Raw genomic sequence first — 21802 nt, forward strand, 5'->3', positions numbered from 1 at the left:
AAAAGAAGCTTTCCTTAGTGGAGCTGAATGATATAGTCTAAGTCAGAACAACAACAAATTTAATAGCAATCTTGGATTTTATAATTCAGCTAGTGGAACATCCTCTCTCTCACAGTCCTCTTCAGATAAGTCTTATAAAACAATGACACAGATGCCTGTTTGTGCCAAGTGAATCATCTGCATTTTAGCATGGGCCGGTAGCCTCAAGTTCTGTATAAATGGCCCACTTTTTTTTTTCTCATCAAAGAGTTCTAAAATATATTAAAAATTCATTTCTATTTCTCAAAACATCAATTAATTTAAAAAAGTACAACAACATGAATTAAAGATGATTATACATAGAAATGGGTGATTCTACCCGTGAATCACATACCTCAGGCTCTAGGGCCCTTCCTCTCTGAAAGACTTCTTCCTCTGTGGGCTGGAATTTCCTGTTCATAGTAATGTATATAACATACTTTCTGCCAGAATAATGTGGATCCTGTTTCAAATGGAAGATGGATATTTGGAAATGTGGGTCCCCCCTGAGAACTAAGACCCCTGGCAGCTCTCCAGCTTAATTTCCAGGGCTGAGAGCTGAGGGCTCTGCATCAATATGACTTGACTTGTCCAGGAAGGTAAAGCTGTTAACCAGTCAGCAACTTCATTGTTGATTTCAGGCACTTCCTCCAAATTCATTTATCTGAACTATAGACTGCTGGGCCAACCAACCCGTTTCTCCAGACAATAGGTCACTCAACTGGTCAAGCTAGTCACATACAAAAAATTGGTATTCATTAGGATGTTTTGTCAAGACTCTACCCAATGGGGATCAATCCAAAACTTAAAAAAAAAAAAACACTATAAAAATCAGTTGTATTTGTTTGTTACAGTTGTGTCTGGTTAAAAATCTAAAAGGCACACACAAAAAATAAATTTCGTATGTGAAGAGGACATCATAAGGTCACCATTTGCTTTTCTTCTCTTAGATCACCCAAGTCAAGAAGGAGAATGAAAACAGAAGGGCAAACTCCCTGTAAACAATGGATTACTCAGATGTTGAACCAAAGCCGAGGGAAAGAACACGGAAAGCAGTGGAGAGGCACCAGGCAAGTCACTTTCCCTTCCTGGTCCTCAACCACAGCACTGCCATCTTCAGAACAGTAACTATTACTTGTCCACACCAGGCATCTTCAATACTCCTCAACTCATACCAAGAATTCTGCCCAATCTCAAATAGACCTCCATCCTCCAAACACTGAAACCCAAACCCAAAACCTTACATATATCCACCTCTGACCTATCCCTTCTGAGACATTATGAAAACAAAGTGGCAGTTTCCCTTACTGGAATAAGTATTAAATTTCACTTTGCTTGGTCAATAGATTATTCAGACAACCTTTTTAAGGTAGATCAGAAAACTGAGGGTCAGGTTAGTGAGTTGTTCAATGTTACAGAGAAGCTTGATGCCAGTCAAGGGGGATTTAACACCAAGTCCAGTATCCTACAGTAGAACTGGAAGGGCCCTGAAGATCGCCTCCTCCTAGCTCCCATGGAATGGACAAGAGGGTTGAGAATTGAAATTAATTGCCTGTTTACACAGCCAGGCCTCCAGAAACCTTAAGTCAAGGAGTTGCTTTATTTTTTCCCAAATATTTGTTATTTTTTGGAAAGTTATCTCAATACGCTAATACTTCATAAAAGCTTACACTTCTTATATCACTCTGGATTTAAGGTTTTTGTGATTTATCTCTATCTGCACACAAATTAGGACGAATGTCAACCTGTGATGTTTGCCACAATGATCTAGCTCAGGTCTCTTTTTCAAGCCTCCCTATACTGCTGTTACTTACCTCCCTGGCGATGAACCTTTTGGATAAGACTAAAGACAATAATTCTATGAAAATAAAAACACCTAGAAAGTTAAGAGGGATAGAACACTAAAACAGCAGTCTCTGCCAGACTTCTTTTATTTATATCTAGGTAGACCCATCTATTCAAAGATGGAATCTGCATCCTCTTTGTCTTAAAAGCCCTTTCATTTTTTAAAAGCCTTCTTTCAAAATGCAAATGGTCCTGGGAGACCCCACTGCTAAGTTATCCAGGAACCCTGGCAGAGTTTAATGGACAGCAAGGTTGGAGCCTAGGAGAGAGGAGTCTCTAGAGGCAGTAAAAAGACACTGATAAAGTGGTGGAGAGCTTTTTCTCCTTCCCAGTTTTGTGGAAGGTTATTCAAAGCAATTGTCCTGAGGTTACTGCAAATATTTTCCTTTTTTTGTAAAAAAAAATTCTTTTTCCCCCTCTTCTTTTTCCTTTTAGCTGTTATTGTTCCTTGAAAAACAGTATAAAACGATACAAACACTCACTGACATGGACCCAATCTATTCTTGACTTTTTAACTGATGGATCACATTATAATGAAGGTATGGTATCATTGCCATTGCTATTACTACAATTAGTGGTGAAAAGATAAGTATTCCTAAAATATCAGTTTGAGTTTTTGCACTTGCCCTTAATTCATGCGGAAACTAGTGTAGAAGCAATGAAGAAACCATTCGCACAGAACAAAAAGCAAAATGGCTTTCCAAAATCAAATTGGTATTTTAAAAAATTCTAAGGTCTTTTGTTTTTTCAAATTATGGCTTTTTATTTCCTGAGTTTCACAAGGTGATATAGCTCAGGTAGTTTTAGGGCGCTGCCTCTCATTTTGTAGTATGCTGGGCTGTAGTAAAGTATTATTGGCTGTTGAGTATCCCCTAAACTACACTATTGTTGAGCAAGTTAGAGGGGTCTATATTTCCTGATAGTCTTAAAAATATGGCTCATAGGCCGGGCGTGGTGGCTCACACCTGTAATCCCAGCACTTTGGGAGGCCGAGGCGGGTGGACCATGAGGTCAGGAGATCGAGACCATGGTGAAACCCTGTCTCTACTTAAAAAATACAAAAAATTAGCCAGGCGTGGTGGCAGGCGCCAGCTACTCGGGAGGCTGAGGCAGGAGAATGGCGTGAACCTGGGAGGCGGAGTTTGCAGTGAGCCGAGATTGCGCCACTGCACTCCAGCCTGGGTGACAGAGCAAGACTCTGTCTCAAAAAAAAAAAAAAAAAAAAAAAAAAATATTGCTCATGTGCATTATATAATTGAAAAAACAAAAACACTTCTGTATATTTAAAAATCAGCAACTATATTCCTCTTGTACCATGTTAAATAGAAGAATGTAATTTCTAGCAATTCTAGTAATTATTGTGTTTGTGCTTGAAAATAATTTTGAGAATAAATTGGAGACTCTTAGCCATCCAATCTATTCAATTCATTGGGCGCTTATTAAATCAGTTTTCACTGTTGAACCAATCAGCTGAATCTGTCAGAAAAAGTCTGGCTTTATTTTTTAATTCAAACAACATGTAACCACACACCCTTGTGACAATCACATTGTTTCTAAGGCCTAACTCTAAGGTAGATAGCTTTGGGAAGGAAGTTATCCATAAAATTGTTACCTGGATAAATAATAAGGCATGGCCCCATGGGACCCTCTTTTTGGAGAAAGCCAGGTGGGAATGGTCTTTTTGCTTGGCAATCCAGAGGATTTTTACATCCCAGATTAATACACACCATAGTTTCTGGATGAGTGAGAGTTTCACCTTTCTTTTGTAAACTGAGAGAGGGGTAAATAAGGACAGGAGGGTGAAAAAGGTAAAGTGACAGATCAGTTTTAAGAAAGAGTTCCTAGGGAGATGAGGTCTGGAAATAGCTTCCTTGCAAGTATCTGTTTCTGCATCTGCCTCAGAAAGTCTCTGGGAACTCGTTGACACAGAATGCCCATTTACACTGCAAGGCAGTGGCTCTGGAAACATGAGTAACGTCCCTGTAGTTCCTGACTTGGCAGGCAGATTCTCAATGCAGACTAAGAATTATGATGTCCTTGTAGGTAGTTTCTGGCTTGAGGGTGAATTTCTCTTTTTAGTGAGTGGATCAGCATTGCTGTAGAACCCTACCCATGAACTTGTCTGGTGTACATGTAGCTGGAATCATGATCCTGATGTAACATGTGTGGTTCAAGGCCAGCCTCACTGCATAATCTGATAGTAATACCAGGATGGAGTTACCAGCCAGTCAGGAGCAAGCCTAAGTTGGGAGGCAGGTTGTCTATTTCGATGAGACCTTGTCTGTTTATCTCATCACATTTTGTGGTGATAATACACAAGCCCTAGAAATACTTATTTTCATCTTATAACAGCTACTCCAACACAAACTTAACTCTATGCATGAATGCCAGCCAATATAGAGAGAAACACTGTCTTGATTAGTTAGGAATTTTATTTGCACACAAATTTTAGGTAGTATTATAAAGTTAGAATAGTTTTAAAGATCATATATACTAAGCTTTATTTCCTCACACAGTCTTCCAAGTTATAGTAACATGCATCTGGAGAGAAAGCTTTTATGTCTATACCTAGTAATGAAGCTAGTAGAGGGGAGCTAGAACTCCTTACCACTCACCACAGGTTTGCAAGGGACTTCCTGGCATGAATCTGTCCACTCGCCTTGTGAGCGATCCTACCTCCAGCTCCCAATCTTGAGTTGTGTCATTTACATATGTCTATGTAATATATGTACCAAAACATGATATTCCAAATGCTTATGTGTTTTTATACTCATCATGCTACTCTATAACATATAGTCTTATAAAATACTCAAGCAGGTTGCTTAATTTTCTCATTGATACTTCATTTCAGGGTATCTTCTAGAAAGTAGCATGAAAAGTATATGTTTTCATAGGCATTCTAAGATAGGTATACTTTTTATTCTTTCCAGATTTTTAATAGATGTGTTCTTAATAGTGTAATGAACTCTAATGAAAGCGTTTGCTCTTTCACCATTTATCCTTCAGATTGTGATTTCTCCTTTACATATCACAAAAGATATAAAACTGTTAAAAATAACAGTAAGTTATTTTCACCTTTTGGCCAATGTTTATACTTATCATTTATGTTTAAATACTTGAAAGAAAGGCCTACTGAGCTAATAAAATATATATAGTTTTAGAAATGACATTAATAATGTCTTTTATACTATTTATAAATATATAGATACTCAAATCTACTTTCTGGCAGAAAGTATACGCTGAGGCCCAGAACATTAATTCATTTTTCAAAAAGCTGTTTTTTGTTTAATATAATCCCACTTGTGTTTAAATATGTGTCAACATTAATTGGTGTTACCTTAAGATTTTAGTGACTGCGGTCTCCTTTTCTAGAAGGTTCCTTGCCCTGATGCTGAAAACAGACTTGCGAAGCTGAAAATGATAAAAGTATGACTTTAGTTATGGAATGTTAAGAAATAATATACTGTCAAATCATTCAATAGATGACATTGTTAAAACATGAAACATGAATATCTTTCGCTAAAACATCATCATACGACTGACGATTCTATTTTTACTTTTATTTGGGTAGTACCATGAACAAACTTGTGGGGCGCCACGTCCCAGCCACGGGTGGTGCATTGGCTGTGCCTTACTCTGATAATAAACTTTTCAGTTTCCAAAGACTTTAATATTGACCCTCATACTGGACTCCTTATTTGTCTTTGATTAGTGCATTGTTCTCTAATCCACATTATGTCTGCTGCAGGTTCTTGGCCTGGAACCTAACACTAATCTGAACAATGAGTTTAGGAGTTGCTTTGCTCGCAGGCATGGGGAATGAACCAAACGGGCATTCAAGTTTGCCTGCTAGTTGGCGATGATAAAATCACTCCAGAGAAGAGAACTAAGGAGAAAACCATTCTGGATGCTGACTATAAATTCAAAAATATACTCCCCAAGCTCAGTTCTGCGTGGCTTACTAGTTGCAGATGTTAGATTGGTGGAAGGCGTACAAGGAGTTAAAGCAGGCAGAAGAACGGCAAAGAGAAAACAGGGACATGGGCCATTATGTTCTCATAATAATACATAATAAATAGATTTACAATAATAAATAACTAGAACAAATAATAAACAACTGGAAAGTGTAACTCCAGTAGTCAGACTGAAGATAGTAATTGAAACTTGTTCATTTTGATCAACAGATTAATAGATTAGATTTACTGAGTACTTAGCATGGTATTAGTGACCATAGGAGATTTAGGGTAAATAGAATGTGGAGTTCTTGGTTTCTAGTAGGGAATAGCCTAGATAGGAAGACAAGAGTAGGACACATGAGATCATCACTGACAAGTACAGTGCAGTAGATGGCACAGCGCTAGATGATACGTAGAGGAGAAAAAACGAGATGAGAGGGGCTGGAGCTCTTTGAGGTGGAACAGCAAGTCTGGACTAGTCGGCAAAGGCTTCACTGAAAAAGTGGACGTTATACTGGGCCTTGAAGGAAGGCTAAGGGTCCTAGAGGCAAAGGCAGCGCTGGGTGAAGGACTGAAGTGGACATTTGTGCACAGGGCAAGTTAATTTGGTGCAAACTACCTGTATAAGTGCTATGCTAGCCAGATCTTGAAACCAGGCAAGAAGCCCTCCAGGGCATCCTGTGTTTCAAAGTTGAGTGGGGAAAGAAAACCCTCGGAAGACAGAAAACTCTGTACTCAGTAAAAATAGGCCACCCAGTTAGTTTCTTTTCAACAAGGGTTAGGTATGTGGAGGTACAAACTCACAGCACCCCATTCTACAAACAAAGCTGTGAACAAATGCTATAATGTCAGCCAATGTGTTCATAAAGCCATAGTGGAGAAGAACCAGAGTAACAAACAGGTCTTTTTAGTCACAAATGATAACCTGGATAACATCAAAACTAGCAATCCACTTTTCATATTTTACAGCAAATAAGTAATAAAGATCAGCATCACTGAACATACTGGCAATTTCCCCCTCATGAGGAAAGTTGGTTCATTCATTTTCCTGTTCAAAAATGAAAAAACTGAATTGGTTTCATGATTCACTAGAATTCTTAGGAGAAAAATTAATGTGTGGACAAGGAGACAAGAGTGGATACCATCCATTTGGAAATTCCATTTTCTTGGTAGCACATATATGCAATTTCCAATGATGAATCATGAAACTTCCCTACTTCTCCTCTCCTGAAAGAGTTGACTTTTGGCATAATTTTTTTTTTTTTTTTTTTTTTAAGATAGTCTTGCTCTGTCATCCAGGCTGGAGTGCAGTGGCGCAATCTCGGCTCACTGCAACCTCTGCCTCCCAGGTTCAAGCGATTCTCCTGCCTCAGCCACCCGAGTAGCTGGGATTACAGGTGCCCGGTGAGGTGCCCACCACCAGGCCCAGCTGATTTTTGTATTTTTAGTAGAGACGGGGTTTCACCATATTGGCCAAGCTGGTCTTGAACTCCTGACCTTGTGATCCACCCACCTCAGCCTCCCCAAGTGCTGAGATTACATGCGTGAGCCACGGTGCCTGGCCAAGAGTTGACTTTTGGCATGGATTTAACCTCTCTGAGTTGAAAGCTCAGCTCCTAAGGAAAGCTGCTTGGAGCTGCTTTTGGAAATGGAAGACTCAGCTGGTGGCCCCATCATCATGGTGCATCTGCTCTTTAGACACCTAAGAACACACATAGTCCTGAGGCAGACCCAGGCACAGAGGCCCTGTGACAGTGAGTTTTAAGAGAGGCCTCCAGATCCCACAACTCTTATTTCGTCTTGAAAGGACAAAGACATGTGTTAGTTGTTTTTCCCTCAGTGGAAGATGAGAGTCTGAAACCAGTCACTTATCTACTGCCCCTGCAATTTCATGTTGGGAAAAACCTTTGGGATAATACCTGGTACACTATTGCCTAAATGATTTCTGCCCTGAACAAGATTGCTAAAAGGCTACTAAATGGCCTTTGTCCTGAACTTGATCTAAGACAAAATACAGTATTAATCCACACAAGGGAGTACTTGAGAACTATTTTTATAACTAAAGCCAGAGGTACCAGGAGAATAAATATTGTAATAGAGAAACATCAGATTTAGCTTTGGGATGTTCCTTTTGTTTTGTTTTGTTCTGTTTTTTGAGACAGAGTCTCACTCTGTTGCCCAGGTTGGAGGGCAGTGGCGTGATCCCTGCCCACTGCAACCTCCACCCCCTGGGTTCAAGCAATACTCGTGGCCTCAGCCTCCCCATTAGCTGGGATTACAGGCATGCACTACCACACTGGCTAATTTTTTGTGTTTTTAGCAGAGACGAGGTTTCACCATGTTGGCCAGGCTGGCCTCGAACTCCTGACCTCAAGTGATCCACGGACCTCGGCCTCCCAAAGTGCTGGGATTATAGGTGTGAGCCCTCGCACCCGGCCTTTGGGATGTTCTTAAAAGAAGGAAAGGACTCACACACATACATATATATGTCTTCTTTCATCTATTTATACATATATATATGTGATATTATATTTGATGTCCTAGATATGTATTTAGATGGTTACATACTTTGTTTTTTTCTACTAAATAAAGAAGGCCTATAGTGATTATCTAGTTATTCCCTTCTTATTTTCTTACTTCTATAGTAAAGCTTTGCACATTTTTTTGGCAAAGGGCGTTCTTAGACTGTGCTAGTCGCAAAAACTCAGAGCTACACTGCTCTGCAGTGCCCTCTTCTGGCTCTAAAAGCTATTGACAATCACCTGAAATAATTAGCAAAACAAAGAATACGGAGATCCATTTCATGATAAGTGATTTCAGACCTGAAATTGTAAATTACAGCTATGAAAGGAGGGAGTCAGTAATTGCTCATTCTGGATCTAAACATATCAGAGATGTGGGAATACAAAGGAAGGAGATGAATGATGTAATTACAACGAGTTTACTTTGAAAAAAGTCAAAGATTCATTGAAAAAGATTTTCTTTGGTTTTGTTTGTAAACTGAAAACATCCAACTGCTTCAGATAACAATTATTTGACAGGATTAATAACTCAAAACAAGTAAATTAAATTTAAATTATCAACAATATAGAGATATTTTTAAAGTCTTGAACTTCTAAGGTAAAACACGTTTCCAGAATTATATACTTTAACACATAATTCAAAACTTCAACTCAATTTCCATAGAGTTATTTGTGATTGAATAATTTGGACCTGAAAGACATTCCAATGTATGAATCTTGGTGATTTTTTGGCAATGTCTTCTAATTAATGTACATGTTACTCTTTTTTCCCCTTAAAACAGAGAAACCTGGGCCATTCGACCTGTAGTTTTTGAGAGTCTGGATTTTTTTTTTTTTTTTTTTTTTGACAGAGTCTCACTCTGTCACCCAGGCTGGAGTGCATACAGTGGCATTATCATGACTCACTGCAGTCTTGACCTCCTGGGCTCAAGCGATCCTCCCGTCCCAGCCTTCTGAGTAGCTGAGTAGCCACCACATACAGCTAAGTAATATTTTTAAAAAAGAGATGGAGTTTCTTCATGTTGCACAGGCTGGTCTTAAAATGCCTGGACTCAAGCAATCCTCCTGCCGTGGCCTCCCAATATGCTGGGATTGTAGGAGTAAACCACCGCACCCAGCCAAGAGAGTCTGGATTTTGCCAAAAGTACACTCTTGGTACAGTTCAACACGTTCTTCTATTTCCTGAAAATTGGCAGCTGGTTCCAGAGGTTTCATCAGACAGACTCTGGTTTCATCCCTTTGGCAAGGCCATAGGTGGCATCAGATTCTTCCATTGAAAGGAACAGAGCGTGTGTGTTTCTTTTTGTGATGCTACGGGTCTTGATGTTCATTTCTTAGATCCGTTGACTTCATTCAGTTTGCAAAATTGTCATTTATTTTTCATTTATTAGTTGGGATAGTTTTATAATGAGGTGATTTCCCTCCTTTATTATTTGGTTACCAGTAGCAAAATTGGTATGGAAAAGCCAAGATAAATGCTTGATTATCGACTTTTACTTATTAATTTTATATGGTTAATTGATTTTCTATTATCCTCTCAAGGTAACCAATTACTGTTTTTAAAATGTCATGATGAACTCAAGATTTAAACATATTTGATGTTTAATGGATTTCAGTCCATGTTAATTACCAATCTTACTCTAAGTCACATTATCTCTACTGTGCTCATTGGGAGTTTTTCAAGTTGGTCAGTCCATAGATTCTTTTTATATGGCCCTCGTTGTCTTTGACAAAGCTTCCTTGTTCCTAGTACAAGATGCTCCAAAGTCATCTTGTACACTTCCTATTCAAAATCAATCATTTTCTTCAAGAAGCCCTGGTTTATTTATTGGAAAATTGGAAAACGGTGTTTCAAGAACATATCTAGATGAGTCCACAGACGCTCACTGCTATGGAGTTGGTCATTGTTTCAAAGATTTTGCCTGGGTTTATTCTGATGTTTTCAATTTAAATTCAGGACCCAGGTTTTTTTTTTTTTTTTTTTTTTTTAAATTATACTTTAAGTTCTGGGTTACATGTGCAGAACGTGCAGGTTTGTTACATAGCTACACATGTCCCACAGTGGTTTGCTGCACCCATCAACCCGTCATCTATATTAGGTATTTCTCCTAATGCTATCCCTCCCCTTGCCACCCTGTCCCCTGACAGGCCCCCGGTGTGTGATGTTCCCCTCCCTGTGCCCATATGTTCTCGTTGTTCACCTCCTACTTATGACTGAGAACATGCGGTATTTGGTTTTCTGTTCTTGTGTTAGTTTGCCGAGAATGATGGTTTCTAGCTTCATCCATGTTCCTGCAAAGGACATGAGCTCATTCGTTTTTATGGCTGTGTAGCATTCCATGGTATATACGTGCCACCTTTTCCTTAGGATTTTTATTTTTACCTAAGCTTTTCTATATGATATCTATGTCTCCTTTTTTCTCCACAAAGAGCACTCTTGATTATCAAGAGCACAAGGGATGCCAGAATTAGATTGTCTCACAGTGACTCAGTTTTATTTTACATTTCACAAACAATAGTCTCAATAAAAATACACAACCAAGAAAACTTCTGACTATCTTAAGGGTTTGCATATCTTCTTCCCATTCACCTCCTCATTTGTGTATCTGTACTCTATCCATACTAGAACAAATAATTGTTACATATTTTACTCTTCCTGTTATCTTTATGTAGTCTTAGTCCTTACATATGAATGTGAATTTTTATGCCAAATGATTTAAGAGTCCTTTTTGGAGTTCATTTAGGTTGTCTGAGGCATGATTTTTAGTAGATTAAAGGCTCATTGAAACAAGATTACTTGTATCTTACATTACTCATATTCTTAGATCTGAAAGCAGTTTCTCTGACCTTGAAAGTTGAAAGTCAGTTTTCAGGATGGAAAAAATCTGGCTCAGATATTCTTTCCCTGGGCATCCTATATGTTACTCTACTTTCTTCTGACATAAAGCATTGCTGCTGAAAAATCTAGTGATAATCTAATGTTCTTTCCTTTATAAATCACTTGTTCTTATTTGGGCTAGATACCATTTTTTATTTTTTTAATTTAAAGACCTGTCATTTGTCTGGTGTATGTATTGCTTTTAATCATTTACTCCAGTATTTTTAGGTGTGTGCTGTCAATATATAGTTTCAAATCTTTTTATGTTTCGGGGAAGTTTAGTACATGTTTTATGCTCTTGCTGTGGTTTTTCTTCCTTAGGGACACCTATAATGCAGATGTTGGACTTTTGACTTTCTTCTATTTGTCATTTTTCTTGCAAATCCATTTTCATCTTTTTTTCCATTTCTCTTTGATTTAAAAAAAAAATTCCTCTTCTTCATTTTCTATTTCTCACTTTTGAATCATCTGAGGTCTCTTTATATTCCTTCTAGTTTAGTCTTCATTGCTTTAATTTATAACTTTTCTGAGTTCTGGCACCTCATTTCTGAGTTTTTCCAACTTTTACTTTTGAGCTATTTCATTCTGATGTAATTTTTAATGTCCTTTAACTAATTTTTCAATAGTACGCTACAGTTTGAGCTGGTTAGAGCACGTTTTTATGCGCTGCTTTCCTTGTCTACGGGGACAGTATTCTGCTCATTGTTTTTTTCTTATAATAACCCTTGCAAGGAATTTGGCTTTGATAATTTTCTCTTACTCGTTTTTATACAAAATTAGCTTTCCCAAACAGTTTAGTATTTCTCTTCTAACTTCAGAGTTTCCTCTTCTGTTGTTTTAATATAGTGATCAAATATGGTAGCTTTCTTTCTGGAATTTCAAAGCTCTGTTTCCCAATCCTCCTCCCCCTGCAAATTTTGTCTGGCTCTGCTTTTATCCTGATCACTCTTGTCCCTGGCTTGTTCAATTTTGATTGCGCTCCTGGATTTTTAATTTCAGAATGGAGCTAAGAAGATGTTCTACTGTTCCATGAACACTGGATGCTCTGTAACTAAGCTTGGTTTCCTCCCACAGACACTAATAGCATGCAAATCATGCGGCTATTTGTTTGTCTACACTTGTTTTTATTTAGGGTTTGTGGATTACCGAGTTTTATGGTAAATATTAACTATAGAATTGGGGTTTTGATATATCGGTATTCTTTTTGTTTTCATGTGGGAATTCAAGATTAAAAAACAATGCCAATGCCTCTGTCAACTTTATAGAAGAAGGCTCCTTAATTTTTTTCTTGAATTTTGAAGTAGATTTATCAATTTTATGACTGTTTCCAAAGAACAAAATTTCAATTTTGTTGATATTATTTATCACTTCTTTTCCTTCCATTTGATTAATATCTGCTTTTCTCTTTATCATTTCTTTCTTTCTGCTCTCTTACTGTTTTCTTGGTTAATTTTTCTAAATTCTTGAAATGAATGCTTGGAAGATTAAGTTAAGCCTTTCTTTACTAGATAGTCATTCAGGGCTGTATTTTTTCCGCTAAAAATGCCATTAACTACTTCCCACAAGTTTGGTGCAAGTTTGATGTATCTTTTGTTCATTATTTTTTAGTTGTAGATATTTTCTTATTTTCATTGGTGTTTCTTCTTTGCTTATTTGAAAGTAGTTTTAAATTTCTGAATGTGTAGGGTTTTTTTGTGGTTGTTATTTTCTTATTGTTAGGTTTCGGATTTTATTACATTTTGGTCAAATATTATCTTTTCTAGGACATTGATGTGTATATGTTTAGATGTCCTTGTGGTATAGTAAATGGTTACATTTAAAACTCATTCATGTGTTCTTGAATTAGAATGTTATTCTCTAGTCATTGAATGAAGAATTTTATAGATGCCCATTGCGCACTTAAAAATGTACATTTTAAAGCTTCTACATCTGTATTTCTTGGCTCCTTGATCTGTGCTGAGGGGATATACACATATTTTAAACTTAATCTTCAAACTAATCCTCATAGGCAGGTAAGGTATTATTATCTCTTTTTTTCCAGATTAAAGATCTAAGACTCATAAAAATTAAGTTGTCTAAGTTCACTCAGATAATAAATTGCAAAATTATTACTAGAACTCTGGATCCTGCAGCTTCAGTGTTAAAATCTTTTCACTGCATTATGATGTCTATCTAAAATGTCACTAGGCTTAGTATAAAAAAGCATTTTCTAAACTATATTGTAACAAAATATTACCTGCTTGACTTGAAATATTTGGTTTACACATATCATAAACTTTTGCTATTCTCACATCCTAATGCAAAATCGAAACTAACCAACTTTTTGTTTGTTCTACATATGTATAATTCATTTTCAGTATAATGACCCTGAAGCACTGAGAGAGATCAATACATTTCCTAACTCTTTAAAGCTAGTATGATCACATTTTTTATATTTTACACTTACTGATTCCTTAAAATCTGGGATCCATGAAAACTCTCAATCAATCAGAATATTAATTTGATTAATTCGATCACCCAGAAGTAACCACAGACCTATCTTGAATATAGATTCCTTTGGGATGCTGCACTGCTTAGACCCATAAAGATGCTGCACTAAAGAACCATAGCTTGACCCTAGAAACCACCTTCAGAATGAAGCCATCAATATATATTTGACAAAGCATACCACAAGTATTATAAATATTCAGTCGTTTTTTTGATTTACAATGTTAACAATACATTTCTGTTTCTAACTGAGAAAAATTTGAGTGGCTCCATTTTTCTTTTCTCACTTTAAAAATATTAACAGGTTAATAATAAATGGGAAAGTGATTATAAAAACATATGACCATAAGGCACAAAATCATCATCCAATGAATACGGCTTGATGAATGTCATTTCTGCTAGAAAGGTGTAGTGTAATTATTGTAATGAGTCACTTTATTGAATAAGCCTCCCAAATAAAATATAGTAATTGGGAATAAGCAATTATTTAAAATTGCATGGGTTGAAGGTGATATCTCATTTGACTGTAGTTGAATTTTCATGCACCCATGAATTCAAAATAAATCCCAAAGTGCATACGACAGATCATGTGTTTGGCAAGATGTTTCTATAAAATAAACTTTCTCTGGAATTGACGTTATGCTTAGAAAGAAAATTTTAAAAGGTGATTAATGTGAGCATCAGCAAGATTAAAATTTTGATTATGGATATATATAAAAGTGAATACCATTATAATGCCGCGTTGTGAAGCTTTGAAGAGTATCTTAAAATGAGAATTTTGTGAAAAGAGAATTTTAGACGATGGGTCAAGATTTCTTCTTGTAAGTTATTTCAATATCATATGTTCTGAACTCTGTAAAAACACTATGTGTACGAGTTAAAATATGCATATAAACCTGCATGTGCACGTGTGTGCACGCCACACATACGCTAAATCTTCACCCTTCCTTTGGGCTCCAAGGCACCCAGTACAAGTTGATCCCTGCCCTGTGTGAAACATCTTTTTATCTTTCTGTGAATTCCAATAGATTGTAAACTCCTTAGGATATGGATAATGTATTCTTTGTTTATTACATTTTCTTTCATTGTCTAGCACTGTGTATTGTTGGTGCACAGTGCTAGACAAAAATTGAATTCATTTCAGATTAAAAAATTGAATTAATTTCATATTAAAATATTATTTTCAATTTTTACTCCTTTTTCTGTTTTATGTATTTTAATGTAGTTAGTCCTTGAAAATAAAAAATATGAATGAGGTAAAAATTACAAAGAGGGACTGCTTATTCTGAAATGAATCAACTAACTTGATATATAGGAACATCTTGTAATATTAGAAACTAAACAATTTAAAACTTAATTGATCTGATTAGTTTTGCACTTGAATTTTATGACAATGCTTCGGCCACTAACACAGTAGCGTGGGGTCCCTGTGGTCAAAAGTCTAACATCTTACACATCAAATAATGAAACTAATTGTGCAAAAAATGAGGGAAAAGCAATATCTTTGATTACTGAAACAAATTTAGATAGGTTTAATATATAGTATTTAATGATAAACTATAAATATATGCTAGGTAGATTTTAATTACAAAAGTAAAAGACAAAATGACTTTATGATTATATCTAATATAAACAGGAAGGCAAAGATTGGAAATCTGCACAGACAAAAGAAGGTGAATGGGCTTGTGATTCTAGAGTAAATGTCAGATGCTTTTAACCTGTTTGTGAATTTAGAAATTCCACTTTTTTTTTTTTTTATTTTGAGATGGAGTCTTGCTCTGCCACCCAAGCTGGAGTGCAGTGGCACGATCTTGGCTCACTGCAACCTCCGCCCCCGGGCTCACGCAATTCTCACCCCTCAGCCTCCCGAGTAGCTGGGACTACAGGTGTGTGCCACCATGCTCAGCTAATTTTTTGTATTTTAGTAGAGATGGGGTTCCACCATGTTGCCCAGGAGGGTCTCGAACTCCTGAGCTCAGGTGATCCACCAGCCTTGGCCTCCCGAAGTGCTGGGATTATGGGTGTAGAAATTCCAAATTTAAAATCTGTGGCAACACAAGGAAACAGGACTTGGACTGAACACCATCATCAGCAGCAAATACAACACACTGAGAGTAGCATGTCACTTAATAGAAGAGAAAATTTATAAGTAAAACTATACTCGGAATAAGAAAAAGTTTAAAAGAGTAAAATGTAAATTTCCAAGATAGATTTAGCAGCAGCCTTAACTCCTTGATACCTCTTTTGTACATAATATAGAAAATGTGATTAAAACTCTTTTATATTACCTATAAAAAATTCTTAATCCTAGACTGATTTACTTTTGACTCTCAATGAACATTTACTAAGGAATACAAACAGCTGATATATAATTCCAACCTAAAAATGGTTACACAATTAAATATTCTGCAAAAATAATCATTGAGAGGGAATTCCTACTCTTATGTTAGTTGAGGATAGAAAGGTGTGTTTGTTTACTCAGGGCCCAGCAAACTGTTTGCATATAACGGTCTGCAAAAATGATTGCTGGACAAAAGGGTGAGTGCTCACACACATAGATACTTTGTTTTTAGCTTGAGGACGTACTGCAAAGACCAGTAAGAAGAAAAATTGGTTAGATTTTATATTATGCATCTTTTTATTTCCTTTCCATTATTGTGGCTAAATTGGGAATCCATTATCTACTAAAGCATTTTTAAGCTAGAGAGAAGTGTATAGAGTTTTCATATTTGACATGATGAACACCAATTCTTCCCTTTGAGATACAACCCATAGTTACATGGTAGCATCATGTCATCTGTCACTCTTTTCCTGGAGATACATCTTGAATGGTACTGCAGAGATGCTAAGCCATTATTTTAAAAAAATTCTTTCAAGAGAGCAAAAGCCCTAAAGATGAAAACAGGCTGTTCTCTTTCCTTCTCTCTGTCTCTGTCTCTCTCTCTCTCTCTAAGGTGAACGAACATTCATTCATCCTGGAAATTATAGATCAGGCTGAGTGACTTGCTATGCGAGGATTTACCAGAACAAATTATCAAGCACTCTACAATCACATAGAACATTATAAAATGCTGTATGACAATCAACAAAATAGAAGAGTAAATCTTTCCAGAATGACTTAACTTACTTCTTCAGATTTGAAGACACTATGTAGACAATGGTGATAGCAACTAAAATATCAACAAAAATCAAACTCTAAAAAAAAAAAAATCAGATTCATGTACAATAAGGAAATTGATCAGTAATTAATATATTGCACTCGACTAGACTGTTACATCTGAAGGTTAAATGTATGTAAAAGTCTTTTGTCCTAATTGATGAATAGAAGTCTGTTTGCTGAGTCTGACTTCATGGTACAGTTTAATAACAGTAATCTTTCTTATCTGGTTGGAGAGGCACAGAACATATGCTAGCCCAGGTGCAACGCTAGGTATTTAACATGATTACATTATTTGATTCTCACAACAAACCTTGAAAATGAGAATTATCTCCACTGATGAGTGTTGGAACCTGCACCACCTAATCACTCTTCTACCCGGTTTCCCTCAAACAGTTACATCAAGCACCTGATGCTTTGCATACCTTTGCAGATATGTCCCTCTCTGTCTGGGGTGCTTTCTTCCTCTATCAATCAATCATGTTTCTTCTGTAAGGGGAACTTAGGAGGTTCTGCCTCATGGTTCCAGTAATACTTTTTACTTTTATGCATGTGTGTGCATTTCCTGCCATTGGACTATGAGCTTCTCAAGGGTACAGTTCGCATCTTGCTCACTGTTGAATTCCCACAGCCCAGAGAATGGCAGATGAATAATGGGTGCTCTATAAATGTTTGTTGAATGACTGAATGAATGTTGATGAGTTATAAAATAAAATGGGTAAACAACACATAGTCATTCCAATGCTCATCTTCCTCTTTACTGTACATAAGCCAGCTGTTCATTGTGAAGGCTTATTAAAGAACTATCTATATGCTTCAGCAGAAAGGAGGCTGACAAGAGGGTGGGCAGACATTGCCTTACTGTCAGAGAAATATTCACTGTTCATTATTATATGGGCTCAGATTCTATGCTGGGAAGTACAGGGGCACGAGGGGGAGGAGCTGGGACAGCCCTCATCCTCCACGTGTCTCAGGCTGGCGTGGCTCCAGGAGGTTCACTCATGCTTCCCAGGCTATTGCAGGTTCTGACATAGGAAACGGTGCATCAGCCAAGATAGCAGCACAGAACCATCCTCAGGCCACAGGGCAGTGCGATGCCCTAGACTCAACCACAGGTGAGACCTTGACTGGATGCCTCGCTTCGGAGGATAGAGTGGGCTGCTTTTATTACAGGGTTACTGGAAAATCAAGTTCACATCTCACTTTATTAATCACCACTTTGTTTAAGGAATCTAGAGTTTAATTTCAATAATATGGAGGAAAAATACAAGTAGAAACTGTTGCTTGCTTGCTTTTTGCTTGGAAACTGGAAAAGCCCCTCTCAAGATCCTTGAATCAGGAAGAAAAGGAACGTCTCACAATTGCTCACAGGCAAGGGAGGTAGCAGGATAAAGGGATGGGGGAATGATCACTTGGGAAGGTCGTTTCTATGGAGTCTCAAACGACAGGCAGAAAATACTCTTTCCTGTCTTTTCCTTTTAGGATCTGGGTCAATCCCAAGATTTTAAAGATTTTTGTTTGCTGGTTGTTTTCTGGGAGAAGGACAGGTATTTTAAGCTGCATAATAAAGGTGATCCACCGGGGCTATTTTTAAAAACATGGTTTCTGCAAAGTGAGGTTGCCATGGGAATTACTCATCCCTGTTCAAAGCCGGGGTAATTACTGGGAGAAAATCTTGCCTAATGTGCTTTTGTGTTTTCTGCAATGCTTCATCAAACCCCAGCTCCCTTGTGGGGTTGCTGTCAGTTTTTTTCCCTCCCTTAACTTATAGTCTTCAGGTACCTGGGGCTTCACTATTTTCCCTGGAAAGAGAAAGGTGATTCCCTCTAGCACAGCGAAGTCAGAAGTTTCTCCTGTACAAGATAACCATTAAGAGAACAGTTTTATTTTATTGTTCCTTTGTGTGTGTTATGAGAATCACCAATAAGCCATCCTCTAATGTCCTTTTCCTTTCACTCCAGTCACTGAGGAAAAATAGCCTCTATTTGCACAATTTGCAGAGGGCTGGGTGGTTTTTTTTTCATGTAGAGTGAAGAACCTTGCCTGCCACTTTACTGTGACTAGCATCTCCAAAGGCAATTGGGATTTTAATGGAAATTTCCAAGTGCTCGCTGGAAAATACTTTATAAGGGGAGCTAATGGTGGTAGGGTCTATGATTGGAATTTTTGTTCTGTGTTTATACGCTCTTGTTTTTAAGCGGCTTTCAAGTTTCTTAATAAAAATGGAAAAGGCTTGCCGTATTTATAATACAAATGCCAGAATGCTGTCGCCACAATTTCTGCTTCAATTAAATCCTTATCACGGAAATCCTTTGAAGAGGGATTTTCTGCTTTCGATTTCCCTGGCCCAGGGGCACTCGACAAGGGTGTTATGAAGAACACCAAGAACGGTGGGAACTATTGCCGAAAATGGTGGATCCTGAAAAGAATTGTCTACTTTTCTGACAACCTAGATCAAGTCAAAGCTTTAAGAAAGCGTGGATAAGTAACAGGAGCAGTTGTCTTGCTGCCTCCCACATAGGGTCCTCTGATGAAGAAAAAATATGTTTTTGACATTCCACTTTCCAAGTGGGAGCAATAATACATGCTGTACGAGATAAACCGTGTTATTCCATCTGTACCTGGGGAGGGTTCGCTTCGGGCGGGCGCTCAGAGGGGCAGGTCACGTTCTCTTTCGACTCCTCCTCAGCCCAGCACACACCTCTCAAGCATCTTTTTATGTTTGTCCTCACCAAATCAAAATACCGTGTTCAGGAAATATGAGAAACAATCACATTTCCTTTTAGAGAGAAAATAAACTCATATTTCAATTTTGTGTTTCCGGTGGGATAGTGTTACTAGAGATTTTTAAAAGCATGTCATGGTTTTGTGACTTTGGCCATAACGCCTATCAGCTCTCAATCCTTTTCCTGGAGATAAGCGGTCACAACCACAGCCCAGACTTCTGGATTACAATCTGCTTTGGAAACAAAACAAAACCTGCTTTCTAGTCTATGCAAACTGCAATTTCAGACTGACTGGCTGAAGGCAAGACACTATCTTCCCACTTGTTTATCCACTGACATAAGGCGTTCTGCTTCCATGCCCTGCGCACAGTGTTGAGTGGATTATAACTGTGAAGAAGAGAGGTGACAAGTTTAGTTAAAAAAATAAAAATAAAAAAAGCCAGGCATGGTGGCCATGCCTGTAGTCCCTGCTACTTAGGAGGTAGACGCAGGAGGATCGCTTGAGCTCAGGAGTTCAAGGCTATAGTGCACTATGGCCGTGCCTGTGAATAACCACTGCACCCCAGCCCGGGCAACACAGCAAGACCTTGTCCTCTAAAAAAATAAAATAAAATAAAAGATAAAAGTAAAGCCTCTAAGGATAGCTAAGGGTAATATGCAAGCCTCTAAGGATAGTTAAGTGTAATATGTCCATATCATAATTTTTCACTAGAAATTTAGAAGCAAAGGATGATCTCAGTTGAAATCTAATTAGTGTCCTGGAAGACCAAGCACAGAGCAAAAACAGAGAGATGGCAATCCTAGGGAGAAACAAGCAGATGGAAGAGTAACAATTGAATGTAAAACAAATGGAAATTTCCCTGAGCAAATATCTTAGTTGGGGAGTTGAAAAGACTCTCGTTGGAGCAGTTCTGATGAAAAAAGACATATAAGAAATATCCTAAGAAAGGTTCTGAACTCCAGTGACACACAGAAAATCTTGCAAGTTTTCCCAAAGAAACAAGCAAACCAAGTCTACCAAACAAAAGCCTAATTACTAAAAAGAAAAAAAAAAGACATTGGCATCAGACTTGTCATCTACAATCTTGGATTCTGCAAAGATAGTAGAATAGCATCTCTAGATGGCTGAAGGAAAATCAACACATGGAAATCCTTGAAAAAGAAGAGGCATCCTGCACAGAAAATCATCATCATTTTCATCAAGAGCAACATGACTGAACTACAGCAGAGAACCTGGGAACTGGGGGAGAGGTAAACGGGAGAAGTAGTATCACATTAGGGGAGGGGAGGCGAGAAAAAGGAGGAGAAAAGGGGGAGGTGAAAAAGGGGGAAAAAGGGGAGGCAAGAATAAGGAGGAGAAAAAGGGGAGGCAAGATAAAGAGAAAGGCAAGGGAATTCCAAAGGGTTCATCCCTGTGGGAAGGGAAAGAATGTAGAGAGAAAGAAGATCCTGGAGGATGAAAGAGTTGGCATTTTATTGTCACATGACCACAGAGAAATATGGATTTTGTTATAAGCAAAAGAAAAAGGGCAGTAACAATGCAAAGGAATAAAAAACACTCTAGGAATTCCAAAGTGAATGCTTGCAAGTAAGCTAGATGTTTTTGCAAACTCTACTGTTTAATCTCTTTAATATTAACATACAATTATTAATCTTTCATTTTCTAACTGAACTGACGTTGATTATGTGACCAAGCTGATAGATACAGTTTGATACTATGCATACATATATACACACAAATACATTTATATATTATATAATTACATAATATATATTACATATACACATATGCATTTATATTATATATATTTATATATAATATATATTAATATATTATATTATATATTATTAATATATAATATATAATATATATTTTATAATATATAATATATAATATATATTTTATAATATATAATATATACATATACATTTATATTATATATTACATAATTATATAATTATATTTATATGTATATGTGTGTATATATAAATATGTTTACTTATTGTACCCAGGCAATACATTTTATGTCTTATGTCTTTTATTTATTTTTTTTTTGAGATGGAGTCTCACTCTGTTGCCCAGGCTGGAGTACAGTGGCGCAATCTCGGCTCACTGCAACCTTTGCCTCCTAGGTTCAAGTGATTCTCCTGCCTCAGCCTCCCAAGTAGCTGGTATTACAGGCACCCACCACCATGCCTGGCAAATTTTTATA

General features: G+C 37.3%; 1 protein-coding gene across 7 annotated transcripts in view; it reads right to left on the reverse strand.

Moving 5' to 3' along the window:
• NALCN (sodium leak channel, non-selective) overlaps window positions 1–21802 on the reverse strand; it is a 358280-nt gene that overhangs the window by 71535 nt on the left and 264943 nt on the right. For all 7 annotated transcript variants that reach the window (XM_050766656.1, XM_050766657.1, XM_050766654.1 and 4 more), the window contains one exon: window positions 5201–5274. In XM_050766656.1, the coding sequence (XP_050622613.1) occupies window positions 5201–5274 (74 nt within the window). The remainder of the gene's footprint in view (window positions 1–5200; window positions 5275–21802) is intronic.

Source organism: Macaca thibetana, chromosome 17, assembly GCF_024542745.1.
Source record: "Macaca thibetana thibetana isolate TM-01 chromosome 17, ASM2454274v1, whole genome shotgun sequence".
Classification (NCBI taxonomy): domain Eukaryota; kingdom Metazoa; phylum Chordata; class Mammalia; order Primates; family Cercopithecidae; genus Macaca; species Macaca thibetana.